The sequence below is a fragment of the Mauremys reevesii genome, linkage group 3 (assembly GCF_016161935.1).
Source record: "Mauremys reevesii isolate NIE-2019 linkage group 3, ASM1616193v1, whole genome shotgun sequence".
In the NCBI taxonomy this organism is placed as follows: domain Eukaryota; kingdom Metazoa; phylum Chordata; order Testudines; family Geoemydidae; genus Mauremys; species Mauremys reevesii.
The window spans coordinates 151,218,797-151,232,168 of record NC_052625.1 but is presented as its reverse complement, the minus strand read 5'-3'; the positions used below and the strand labels follow the sequence as shown (position 1 = coordinate 151,232,168).

Below are 13,372 nucleotides of genomic sequence, written 5' to 3'. Positions count from 1 at the left end.
AGCCACCTCTGTGAGTTGAAGGGAAGCCAAAGCAGTCAGATCCTGGCTGGGGAAAGAGGGATGGCTCACCCCCTTGAAACCTACCAGTGCCCTCCAACCAGAGCTTTGTGGTGTCAGGCCCATATATTTTAGAGAGAGGATGAGTATGGAGCAACTTCGGCAGCATTCTCACCTCTGGAGCCTGCAGCTATCCAGTCACGGGCTGATGCAGTTTAAGCATTTTTATCTCCACAAACTTCCCCCTGACGGTTACTCCTCACCAACAGGTGCACTCAGCCAACAGCTAAAAGAGGCTGAAGACCTGTGCTCTAAAAACAGGCCCAGGACTACTGTCAACCTTCTCAGATCTGTATGAATGGGGCATGAAAAAAACCTGCTTATTCCATGGGGTAGGGAAACCCACCTCCCCACCCCATCCCCAACAAAACAGTAAGGAAGAAACCCATGTCCCCTACACAGGAATAACTTTCATAGTATGGAATATGGCACTCCATTTCTAATTTCCCTTGTGCTTACTTCTTCCTTCTCTACTGTCTTGGAACAGTTTATAAAACACTGGGCCTCTGGAATGTGTTTATCCTTGGGCTGGATCAAGAAGCTATGCAAACATTTTATATCGCTGAAATTAGCTGGAGTTCTTTGAAAAACTTTGCACCTGAATTCTTTTAGAAGGAGAAAAGATGAGGCCAGTGCAGACCAAGTCCTGGGAAAGATGAAAGGGAAGGGAAGGGAAAACAGGAAGAGATCCAAATGGTAAACAAGGACTACAACTAGCACAGCAACTGAAAGTTTTGGAGGGTTTTTTATCTCAGGGAGACTCCTAGAAAGGACAAGCCTGTCCCACAAAGCTCAACACACTGTAGAACATTTATGTGTTGCAACGGGGAGGAAAAGGACGGATTTGAAAGAATAGGGAAGTGGGATTAGTAAATGCAACAATATACTTTGGAGAGACCGCAAGAAAAAGAAGTTGCCTTAAGTCACTATGTCTACACAGCAAACACCTGTGGCTGGCCCAGATCAGCTGACCCGAGCTAGTGAGGCTCAGCTTGCAGGGCTGAAAAACCCCTTTGTAAACATTTGGGCTCGGGCTGGAGCTCAAATTCTGGGATCCCTTGAGGGGGTGACAATTGTTAGCCCCTCAGCTTGAGACCTGTGAGCCCAACTGAATTGACCCAGGCCAACAGTGGGTCTTTTATTCCAGTGTAGATGTCCCCAAAGGGCCCTATTGCCTATTCATTAGAATTCCATTGGATTTTTCCTTTTGTTTCCTTCCACCATGACTAAACAATAGAAGGAGATACAGTTATAGATTGTTTTATCCATTCTTGTTTCATTAGTTTTACCTTTTCTCAATTGCCTTATTTATTTTTCTTATCATTTCTCAACCTTCCCTCCACGGATGAAGCATTTTATTTCTTGGTATGATCAGAGAAAAAAACATACCGGTATTTGAAACACTATTCCAAACATTAAACCAAGAGAGCAAAGACTTCATTTATTTTGATGGCGGGTGGGGGGGCGCCTTGGGGAGGCACTGATTTCTCCAGGAGTTAAGGTCTGTGCCAGTTTGAATCTCATAGCTTTCATGTCACAATATACTATTGTTCCTTTTCATGCAGCTTTCTCTTATTTGAGAAACTGAGATAAATAAATGGGCACTGCATTTACTGATATTCACATTTATTACAAGATGAGTTCACTATTACACGTTTTAGTCTGCCACTGTCATCTTTCAAAGGAGCTAGAGCTGAGTAATGAGATTTATTACATTAGACACATTTACTCTTTTCCTTTTGTTCCTGCACTGGCAAAACAGTGATCTTAAAATCTGGACTTGGTGTTTTTATATAAAACCACCCCTGAGATAAAGCCCATTTATCAATTTGAAATTCTTAAATTCTAAACCACAACCAGTTTCTTTTTCATATTCTTCTTATCCTTATTAATTTACATTGCATTAGTACACATAGGCATGACTCATATTTTCACTTCTTTAGAAACTTCAGGAACATAGTGCAATTTAAAGCATCAAAAACATAACCAAATAAACGAATGATTATATAATATCTATAAATAATTACCTTCAAGTGTTTCTCCTTGCCCAGGAAGAGCATCCCCTGGTCCAGATGCATACAAGGCAGTCACGGACAGTGCATATCTGGTGCCTTGTTCTAAATCTCTCAGCACTGTAGTGGTAGTATCACCCCTTGTGGTTACCTCCTTGGTATCACCTCCAGCCACTGGAGTATACGTTATACGGTACCGCTGTACTTTGCCAGGTGCTGCACTCCAAGATAACTTCATTGTGGATGTTGTAGCATCAGAAACTCTCAGATTTCTTGGACTTCCTCGGGCTATACATGTGAAAAGACATTGAAAGCATATCATAAAAAAGCCTCATTTCTTTCTTTCTTTTCAGATCATTATAAGAGAGAGTAGCGTACGTTCTTAAGTGATTTCTTGGATCACTTCCAGACTGCTCAGGAAATTCCAGGATTCAGCCCAGGGCATTGATCTAAGACCTGAAAGGAATTTTTTAAATACAACTTCACAAGAATTTACCCTAAAGTAAATTAGAGCTTTGGGATATTTTTAAAGTGTTTTTGAAACTACCATGATATAATACTTAATTTTGATAAAACCCTATTGAACATCCATGATATAGTAAAGCTTTTGGTACCATCATGATAACATGCTCCCTGCCCCATCTCCCATGAGCACAACATATCCATTAGGATGTAGCCTGAGGACTCTAAGTTTTGACTTCCTACCACAGTGCAAGGACTCAGGCTCAATCCTGGAATTTGCTGAGCACTTTCAATCTGATCCAGCAAATCACTTAAGCATATCAATGGGCTGCAGTATGAATGGGGCACAAAAAAAACCCTGCTTATTCCATGGGGAAGACACCTCCCCACCCCATCCCCAACAAAACAGTAAGGAAGAAACCCATTTCCCCTACACAGGAATAATTTCCATAGTATGGAACATTGCCCTCCATTTCTAATTTCTCATCTGCTAAATTCTTCCTTCTTGACCGTCTTTGAACAGTTTATAAAACACTGGGCCTCTGGAATGTGTTTATCCTTGGGCTGGATCAAGAAGCTATGCAAACATTTTATATCGCTGAGATTAGCTGGAGTTCTATGGAAAACTTTGCACCTCAATTTTTTTAGTGAAGAAAAGATGGGACAAGTGCAGACCAAGTCCTGGGAAAGATAAAAGTGAAGGGAAGGGAAAACAGGAAAAGATCCCAAATGGTGAACAAGGACTTCAACAGCAACCGAATGTTTTGTGGGGGGGTTTCCTCAGGGAGACTCCTAGAAAGGACAAGCCTGTCCCACAAGGCTCAACACACGGTAGAACATTTATGTGTTGCAATGGGGAGGAAAAGGATGGATTTGAAAGAACAGGGAAGCGGGATTAGTAAATGCAACAATATAGTTTGGAGAGACCTCAAGAAAAAGGTGTTGCCTTAAGTCCCTACGACTACACAGAAATCAAACACCTCCGGCTGGCCCAGATCAGCTGACTTGAACTAGCGAGGCTCAGGCTGCAGGGCTGTAAAACAACTTTTTAAATGTTTGAGCTCAGGCTAAAGCTCAAATTTTGGGATCCCTTGAGGGGGCAGCCATATTTAGCCCCATAGCTCGAGACCTGCGAGCCAAACTCAGTTGACCCAGGCCAGCCGTGGGTCTTTTATTCCAGTGTAGATGTCCCCAAAGGGCTCTAGTGCCTATTCATTAGAATTCCATGGAGTCACTGGAGAGTTTGGATTTTCCTTTTGTTTCCTTCCACCATAACTAAACAACAGCAGGATATACATTTTCAGATTGTTTTATCTACTCTTGTTTGGCTAGTTTTGCCTTGTCTCGATTGCCTTATTTAGTTTTCTTATTATTTCCCAATCTTCCCTCCATGGACTAACCATTCTATCTCTTGGTACTGATCAGGGGAAAAAAACACATTTGAAACATTATTCCAAACATTAAACCCAGATAGCAAAGTCTTCATTTATTTTGATGGTGGGCGGGGGGCACCTTGGATAGGCATTGATTTCTCCAGGAGTTAATGTCTGTGCCAATTTTTGCACCAAGTAGATAGTCAAGTCATCCAAGTATGCCACTAGTTACATTTTCACCTCATTTCAGAAACTGATGTGACTTATGTAATATTTCAGCTAAATCCTACCATGGTCATCTTAAAATCATGGGTAACATGACCTAATTTTAAGGGCACTTTTAGTCTTAGCTCCAAAAGATATTTTCATTTGTCTCCAAAACTGTTCTGCTCTTATTCTTATCTTCTTTACCTGGAAAGGTTTTGTCTAAATATCCACACATTTCCAGTTTTCTATTTTAAATAAAATACAGTACCATTCAGTGAGTACGTGCCCAATGTCGATCCTTATAGATCTTTGGAATCCTTTCATACCATGAATTATGCAATTTTGTTGACAGATCAAAAGGTTCTGGCCAAAGTGTCCTGGCCTAATTTGAGACTTAATTGTGTGAAAAGTTCATTTTGTTATTCTAGATAACTGTATATATGCCACATATAGAAATGCAACATGGGTGTTCCCTGAAGTTTCGTACTACCACGCTTTATTATCAATATTTCCATGTTACCACCTGGGGTCTCCACTGTTATGCAAAGGACACCTACATTTATAAGCTATTTTTACCTTGAATCTCATAATAATAACTGCCTTGCTGTCAGTTTCTCTAACTAAAATTTAGTCTGCCAGACTAGTTTAATGTATTTCAGTACAAAGCTATGGTACACACATTTCTTGATTGCACTGTGAAAGGCTTTTCCTATCTGGCTGACTCTTCCAGGAGGCTGAACATTAATTTGACTCTCATAGCTTTCATGTCACAATATACTATTGTTCCTTTTCATGCCTCTTTTTCTTATTTGAGAAACTGAGATAAGTAAAGGGGCATTTCATTAACTGATATTCACATTTATTACAAGATGTCTTCAGTATTACACATTTTACTCTGCCACTGTCATCTTTCAAAGGATCTAGAGCTGAGTAATGAGATTTATTACATTAGACATATTTACGAGCAGAGTGGCACAGCAGAAGTGTGCTAGGCCCGTAACCCAGAGGTTCATGGATCAGAACCATCCTCTGCTACACCTGTGCTTGTTTTTTTGGGGGGGGCGTAGCTCAGTGGTTTGTGCATTGGCCTGCTAAACCCAGGGTTGTGGGTTCAATCCTTGAGGGGGCCATTTAGGGAACTGAGGTAAAAATCTGTCTGGGGATTGGTCCTGCTTTGAGCAGGGGGGGCAGGTTGGACTAGATGACCTCCTGAGGTCCCTTCCAACCTTGATATTCTATGACTCTTTTCCTTTTATTCCTGCACTGGCAAAACAGTGGTGTTAAAATCTGGGCTGGGTGCTTTTATATAAAACCACCCGAGAAAAGGCCCATTTATCAATTTGAAATTCTTAAATTCTAAACCACAACCAGATTTTTTTAATATTCTTCTTATCCTTATTCATTTGCATTGCAGTATTGCACATAGGCATGACTCATATTTTCACTCTGTAGAAACTTCAGGAACATGGTGCAATAAAAGAACCTAAAATGTAACCAAATAAATGAATGATTATATAAAATCTAAAAATAATTACCTTCAAGTGTTTCTCCTTGCCCAGGAAGAGCGTCCCCTGCTCCAGATGCATACAAGGCAGTCACGGACAGTGCATATCTGGTGCCTTGTTCTAAATCTCTCAGCACTGTAGTGGTAGTATCACCCCTTGTGGTTACCTCCTTGGCTTCACCTCCGGCCACTGGAGTATACGTTATACGGTACCGCTGTACTTTGCCAGGTGCTGCACTCCAAGATAACTTCATTGTGGATGTTGTAGCATCAGAAACTCTCAAATTTCTTGGACTTCCTCGGGCTATACATGTGACAAGATGTTGAAAGTATATCATGAAACAAGCCTCATTTCTTTCTTTCTTTTCAGATCATTATAAGAGAGATAGTATACATGCTTAAGTGATTTGCTGCATCAGTCCCAGACTGCTCAGCAAACTCCAGGATCCATCCCAGAGCGCTGATCTAAGACCTGAAAGGAATTTTTTATATAAAACTTCTCAAGAAGTTATTCCCTAAGGTTAATTAGTGCTTTGGAATATTTTAAAAGTATTTTTGAAACTACCATGATATAATACTTAATTTTGATAAATCATTTTTTAACATTCATGATATAGTAAAGCTTTTGGTACCATCATGATAACATGCTCCCTGTCCCATCTCCCATGGTCACACATGTCTGTTAGGATGCAGTCTGTGGACTCTAAGTTCTGACTTCCCACTACAAAGACTCAGGACTCAATCCTGGAATTTGCTGAGCACTCTTGAACTGATCCAGCAAATTATTTAAGCATGTCAATGGACTGCAATATGAAAGGGCAACAAAAAAACTCTGCTTGTTCCATGGGGTGGGGGAAGACACCGCCCCACCCCATCCCCAACAAAACAGTAAGGAAGAAACCCATGTCCCCTACACAGGAATAATTTCCATAGTATGGAATATTGCCCTCCATTTCTAATTTCCCATGTGCTAAATTCTTCCTTCTCGACTGTCTTTGAACAGTTTATAAAACACTGGGCCTCTGGAATGTGTTTATCCTTGGGCTGGATCAGGAAGCTATGCAAACATTTTATATCACTGAGATTAGCTGGAGTTCTATGGAAAACTTTGCACCTCAATTTTTTTGTGAAGAAAAGATGAGGCCAGTGCAGACCAAGTCCTGGGACAGATGAAAGGGAAGGGAAGGGAAAACAGGAAAAGATCCAAATGGTAAACAAGGACTACAAGTACCACAGCAATTGAATGTTTTGGAGGTATTTTTTCCTCAGGGAGACTCCTAGAAAGGACAAGCCTGTCCCACAAAGCTCAACACACTGTAGAACATTTATGTGTTGCAATTGGGAGGAAAAGGACGGATTTGAAAGAACAGGGAAGTGGGATTAGTGAATGCAACAATATACTTTGGAGAGACCGCAAGAAAAAGAAGATGTTGCCTTAAGTCACTATGTTTACACAGCAACCAAACACCCACGGTTGGCCCAGATCACCTGACTTGGGCTAGTGTGGCTCCGGATGCAGGGCTGTAAAGCCCCTTTGTAAACATTTGGGCTCGGGCTGGAGCTCAAATTCCGGTATCCTATGAGGGGGTGACAATTTTAGCCCCGCAGCTTGAGACCTGCGAGCCCAACTGAATTGACCCAGGCCAACAGTGCGTCTTTTATTCCAGTGTAGATGTCCCCAAAGGGCCCTATTGCCTATTCATTAGAATTCCATGGAATCACGGGAAAGTTTGGATTTTTCCTTTTGTTTCCATCCACCATGACTAAACAAGAGCAGGAGATACAGTTATAGATTGTTTTATCTGCCCTTGTTTCGTTAGCTTTACCTTTTCTCAATTGCCTTATTTATTTTTCTGATTATTTCCCAACCTTCCCTCCTTGGACTAACCACTTTATTTCTTTGTAATGATCAGGGAAAAAAACAAATCTGAAACACTTTTCCAAACATTAAAGCCAGATAGCAAAGACTTTATTTATTTTGATGGTGGGGCGCCGGAGGCACGGGAAGGCATTGATTTATCCAGGAGTTAATGTCTGTGCCAATTTTTGCACCAAGCAGATAGACAAGCCGTCCAAGTATGCCACTAGTTACATTTTCACTTCATTTCAGAAGCTGATGTGACTTCTGTGATATTTCAGCTAAATCCTACCATGTTCATCTTAAATTCATGGGTAACATGACCTAATTTTAAGTGCACTTCTAGTCTTAGCTCCAAAAGATACTTTCATTTATATCCAAAATTGTTGTGCTCTTATTCTTATCTTCTTTACCTGGAGAGGTTTTTTTCTAAATATCCTCAAATTTCCAATTTACTATTTTAAATAAAATACAGTACCATTCAGTGAGCATGTGCCCGATGCCAATACATATAGATCTTTATTACATTAGACACATTTACTCTTTTCCTTTTGTTCCTGTGCTGGCAAAACAGTGATCTTAAAATCTGGGCTAGGTGCTTTTATATAAAACCACCCCTGAGATAAGGCCTGTTTATCAATTTGAAATTCTTAAATTCTAAACCACAACCAGTTTCTTTTTCATATTCTTCTTATCCTTATTAATTTGCATTGCAGTAGTGCACATAGACATGACGCATATTTTCACTTCTGTAGAAACTTCAGGAACGTGGTGCAATTTAAAGCACCTAAAACATAACCAAATAAATGAATGATTATATAATATCTATAAATAATTACCTTCAAGTGTTTCTCCTTGCCCAGGAAGAGCATCCCCTGGTCCAGATGCATACAAGGCAGTCACAGACAGTGCATATCTGGTGCCTTGTTCTAAATCTCTCAGCACTGTAGTGGTAGTATCACCCCTTGTAGTTACCTCCTTGGTATCACCTCCAGCCACTGGAGTATACGTTATACGGTACTGCTCTACTTTGCCTGGTGCTGCAGTCCAAGATAACTTCATTGTGGATGTTGTAGCATCAGAAACTCTCAAATTTCTTGGACTTCCTCGGGCTATACATGTGAAAAGACATTGGAAGTGGTTTTGAAATTACTATGATAAAATACTTAATTTTGATAAATCACTTTTGAACATTCATGATATAGTAAAGCTTTTTGTATCATCATGATAACGTGCTCCCTTCCCCATCTCCCTTGGGTGCACAGGTCTGTTACGATGTAGCCTGTGGACTCTAAATTCTCACTTTCTACTACACCAACTCAGGGGTTAATTCTGGAATTTGCTGAGCACTCTTGAACTGAAAATCACTTAAGCTTCTCAATGGGCTCCAATATGAATGGAGCACACAAAAAAAACCATTCATTTATTACATTGGTCACATTTACTCCTTCCCTTTTGTTCCTGTGCTGGCAAAAAAGTGATCTTAAAATCTGGGCTGGGTGCTTTTATATAAAACCACCCCTGAGATAAGGCCCATTTATCAATTTGAAATGCTTAAATTCTAAACCACAACCAGTTTCTTTTTCATATTCCTCTTATCCTTATTCATTTACATTGCAGTAGCGCACAAAGGCCTGACTCAGAATTGAGGCCCTTTGTTGTTAGGTGATATACAAACACAATGGTAATCTAAACTTCTTCGCCCCCTTTTACTTCTGAAATTAAACTTTGATCTTCTGGTGACTATGTAGTTTATATTTTGGTTTCTGCTGTGTATTCCATACTCCTCTCAGTATTTGGAACCTTATCTCACAGCATATCTCACCTTGTTTCAGGGCCCTATTTTCATCTGCCTTAAGAGCCCTTCATACTGTTCTCACAGTGTAAAAGGGACCACGTGTAAATGAGAAGCAAGCCCTTAACACAGGGGTCCCCAACGCTGTGCCCGCAGGCGCCATGGCACCTGCTGGGGCATCTATGTGCGCCCGCATACTGGCCGGCAGAGAAGCATCCGCCGAAATGCTGCTGAAAAGCGGCATCATGAAGAGGCGGCAGTGCCAAAATGCTGCTGATTTTCGGCGGCTTTTCGGCAGCAATGCTTCTTGACGTTGCCATTTCTCAGCAGATGCCTGTCCGCTGGCCACGGTCCTCGGTGGCTCGTCATCCGGGGCCGCCACCCGGAAAAGGTTGGGGACCACTGCCTTAACACATTCAAGAGTGAGATTAACAATTCCCTTTTAGTTTATTTTTTGGTTGTGAACTACATTCATTTGCTGTTATTTTACCTCCTAGGGGCATCAAGAAAAACCTCTGACCAGCACAGAACATAGCCACGGTTCCTTTCATAGCCTAGTGGCAAAGTTGTCCCACACATTGACAAATATTGGATGACATTGAGAATGTTCAGACAGCAAGTAGTAACATCTACACCTGGGAAGTTCTCCACAGCAAGGCAGAGAGACATCATCCTACCATCCATATAAGGAAACCTATGGCTCCTGCTTATTCCTGCCAGTGTTCTGTTAGCATTCGTTTCCAGGCTCTAGCTCTTATTGGTCACAAACAGCTGTGTTCCATTCTCTCTATGCATAGGCTATATGTTGCTCATTTTATGTGACTCTGAATGTCTTACATTTAGAGTAAACGTCATTTCCAACCAGAGTTTCAATACAGGTTAAAGCTCTGCCTATGTTTTCAATCAGACAAGACTTTTTAACACCAAGATAATAAAAATGATCTGTCGCCAAATTGTTCCCGAGTTCACAGCCAGCTGCATCCTGTAAGGCAGAGACTTATACTGAGGTTGGTTTGGAGGCGCACAGCCCCAGCTGTAATAGTCACTGAGGCTGACTTAATCCAAAGCTTCCAGGAGCACAGAGGATATATTACCAATGCAACACACTTTTTCAGGAGGCATAGTGGGATCCCCCTGTCCAGTGAACATTCCCCACCCCTACCTGTCCTCTGGTGGATGCTAGTCTTAGATAGTCCTTATGCTGTGAGTAGAGGGATGACAACTGTGCTTGATTTACAAAGATGGTCACGAAGGGAAGAAGGGAGGTTCTTAGGCATATTTTTTATTCAGAGTTTTACTTCTGTAGAAACTTCAGGAACATGGTGCAATTTAAAGCACCTAAAATGTAACCAAATAAATGAATGATTATATACTATCTAAAAATAATTACCTTCAGGTGTTTCTCCTTGCCCAGAGAGAGCGTCCCCTGCTCCAGATGCATACAAGGCAGTCACGGATAGTGCATATCTGGTGCCGTGTTCTAAATCTCTCAGCACTGTAGTTGTAGTATCACCCCTTATGGTTACCTCCTTGGTTTCACCGCCTGCCACTGGAGTATATGTTACAAGGTACCGCTGTACTTTTCCAGGTGCTGCACTCCAAGATAACTTCATTGTGGATGTTGAAGCATCAGAAACTCTCAAATTTCTTGGAGTCCCTAAGACTATACATGTTAAAAGATATTGAAAGCATATCATAAAACAAGCCTAATTTCTTTCTTTATTTTCAGATCATTATAAGAGAGATAGCATACAGGGTTGATCTAAGACCTGAAGGGAATTTTTTAAATATAACTTCACAAGAAGTTATTCCCTGAGGCAAATTAGTGTTTTTGATATTTTTAAGTGTTTTTGAAATTACCATGATATAATAAACATCCATGATATAGTCCAACTTTTCATACCATGATAACATTTTTTGCCCATTTCCCATGGACACAGATGTCCATTAGGGTATAGCCTGTGAACTCTCAATTCTCACTTTCTACTACAAATACTCAAGACCCAATACTGGAATTTGCTGAGCACTCTGGAACTGATTCAGCAAATCACTTAGGCATGTGCTTAATTTTATGCATGTAAATAGGCCCCTGCGGAATCAGATCTAAGACTATCAGTAACAAAAAACAAAACAAAAACAAACAAAAATAGAAAGAAAAAAACAGAGAGACAAGGAAGAACTATTTGCTTCTGTAAGTCACTATGCACATCTTTTATTGGTATGCATATTATATGGCACAGAAACGACATTAAAATAATTTTCAGGTTGATGCACAAAATTTATAAAAACAATGAAAATGTGAGGTAACAGTGCAAAATTATTTTTGTGGTAACCATTTGTGCACAGGCACAGGAGCACATATGGTTCCCAATGGAAAAGTCCAATAACTCTATGAGACACTTTAAGTACCACTCAAAAATACTGACTTCCACAATACAGTAACTCCTCACTTAAAGTTGTCCCAGTTAATGTTGTTTCATTGTTAGGTTGCCGATCAATTAGAGAACATGCTCATTCAAAGTTGCGCTATTCTCCCTTATAGAATCATTTGACAGCTGCCTGCTTTGTCCACTGCTTGCAGGAAGAACAGCCCAATGGAGCTAGCTGTTGGGGGCTTGGAACCAGGGTGGAATGGCAGCCCCCTATAAGCTCCCCACTCCCCTAATTTCCCTGTGCGGCAGCCGCCCAGCAGGCTACCAATTGCTGGCAGTTCAGCTGTCCCTCCCCGTACTGCTATGTGCTGCTCCTGCCCTCTGCCTTGGAGCTGCTCACCGGAGCCTCCTGCTTGCTGTGCAAGGCGGGGAAAGGAGGCTAATGTCAAGGTGTCCCCTTCCCCCCTACTCCTGCCCCCAGTTTCCATTTAGCAATCAAAATTTGATCTTTATTTTTGTAACGTTTTAATGTTGCGTAAACATTAAGAGCCCAATCTAACAGTTATTGAATTCAATGTAAAGACTGTCACTGATTTTAATGGATGCTGGATTAGACCCTAAATAAGCAACTTGCTAACAGTAGATAAAGAGTCACCTACAATGATATTACATGAACAATTTTTAGGCTTATACATACTTCGTTTGAGTTTAAACCTTTCAAATTGAAATGTTTTTGTAACAGACAATTCAGAAGTCTTATTTTCTTTGCCTGACGTATATGTGGGCATTTTGCCCAAGGCACATCAACACGTTTAGGAGTTACAGATTCAAGAATGTATACAAAAGGCAAAATCCAAAGGTTCTTGATTAGAATTTGGGATGTTGTTACATTAAATTGTTTCTCAATTAAACTTGCGTGATTCTAAAACACCCCATTCATCTTGCTGTAACAAGAAAAAAGAGAAAGGAACATCCAAGTTACACATACAGAAAATAAAGAATATATCAATGTGCACAACCTTCTTCTCAAGCCACACTACAAGCCTGTTATTTATTACGTACCTTCTTCAGTTTTTGCATATCCATTCAATGAATTTCCAGGCCCAGACTGATACTCAGGAATAACATAAACTTCATATCTTGTATCAGGAGTCAAGTTCAGCAGCGTAGTTGATCTTTCATTTGCTGGGACAGTTACTTGTTTTCTCTCTCTTCCAGTCACTGGCCTGTATGCAATCCTATACCTCAGAACATTTCCTGGAGCTGGCGTCCAGCCAACCTTAAAGCTATCAGTAGTTTCATCTGTTATCATTAAGTTTCGAGGAGCCCCTTTAACTGCAAACAAACACAAATATAATTTGCAAACATTTGTCTTCAGAGAACCAACAGAATTACTTCATCCCACTTACCAAGACCAGAGCCTACATTTTCAAAAAGTGACTAGTTATTTTTCTATGCTTCTAATTTTGGATGACCAATCTGAGACACCTTATAAGGTCTTGGTGTTTCAGAGAACTGGTACACAGCACTTTCTGAAAATCAGACCCCTTTAATGCATATCTGCCTCTGACTGCCAGAAGGGGAGCAGAAAACAGGGGATGAATCACTCAGTAAATTGCCTTGTTCTGTTCATTCCCTCCGAAGCATCTGGCACTGTCCACAGTCGAAAGACAGGATACTGGCATAGATGGACCATTGATCTGATGCAGTATGGCCGTTCTTAAGGTCTTAT

The 13,372-nt window shown here is 40.7% G+C and overlaps 1 protein-coding gene across 1 annotated transcript in view; it reads right to left on the bottom strand.

The window, feature by feature from the left end:
• COL12A1 (collagen type XII alpha 1 chain) overlaps positions 1-13,372 on the bottom strand; it is a 135,616-nt gene that overhangs the window by 95,096 nt on the left and 27,148 nt on the right. Inside the window, 5 exon segments of the mRNA XM_039529916.1 lie at positions 2,085-2,357; positions 5,647-5,919; positions 8,313-8,585; positions 10,659-10,931; positions 12,703-12,975. Of these exon segments, the coding sequence (XP_039385850.1) occupies positions 2,085-2,357; positions 5,647-5,919; positions 8,313-8,585; positions 10,659-10,931; positions 12,703-12,975 (1,365 nt within the window).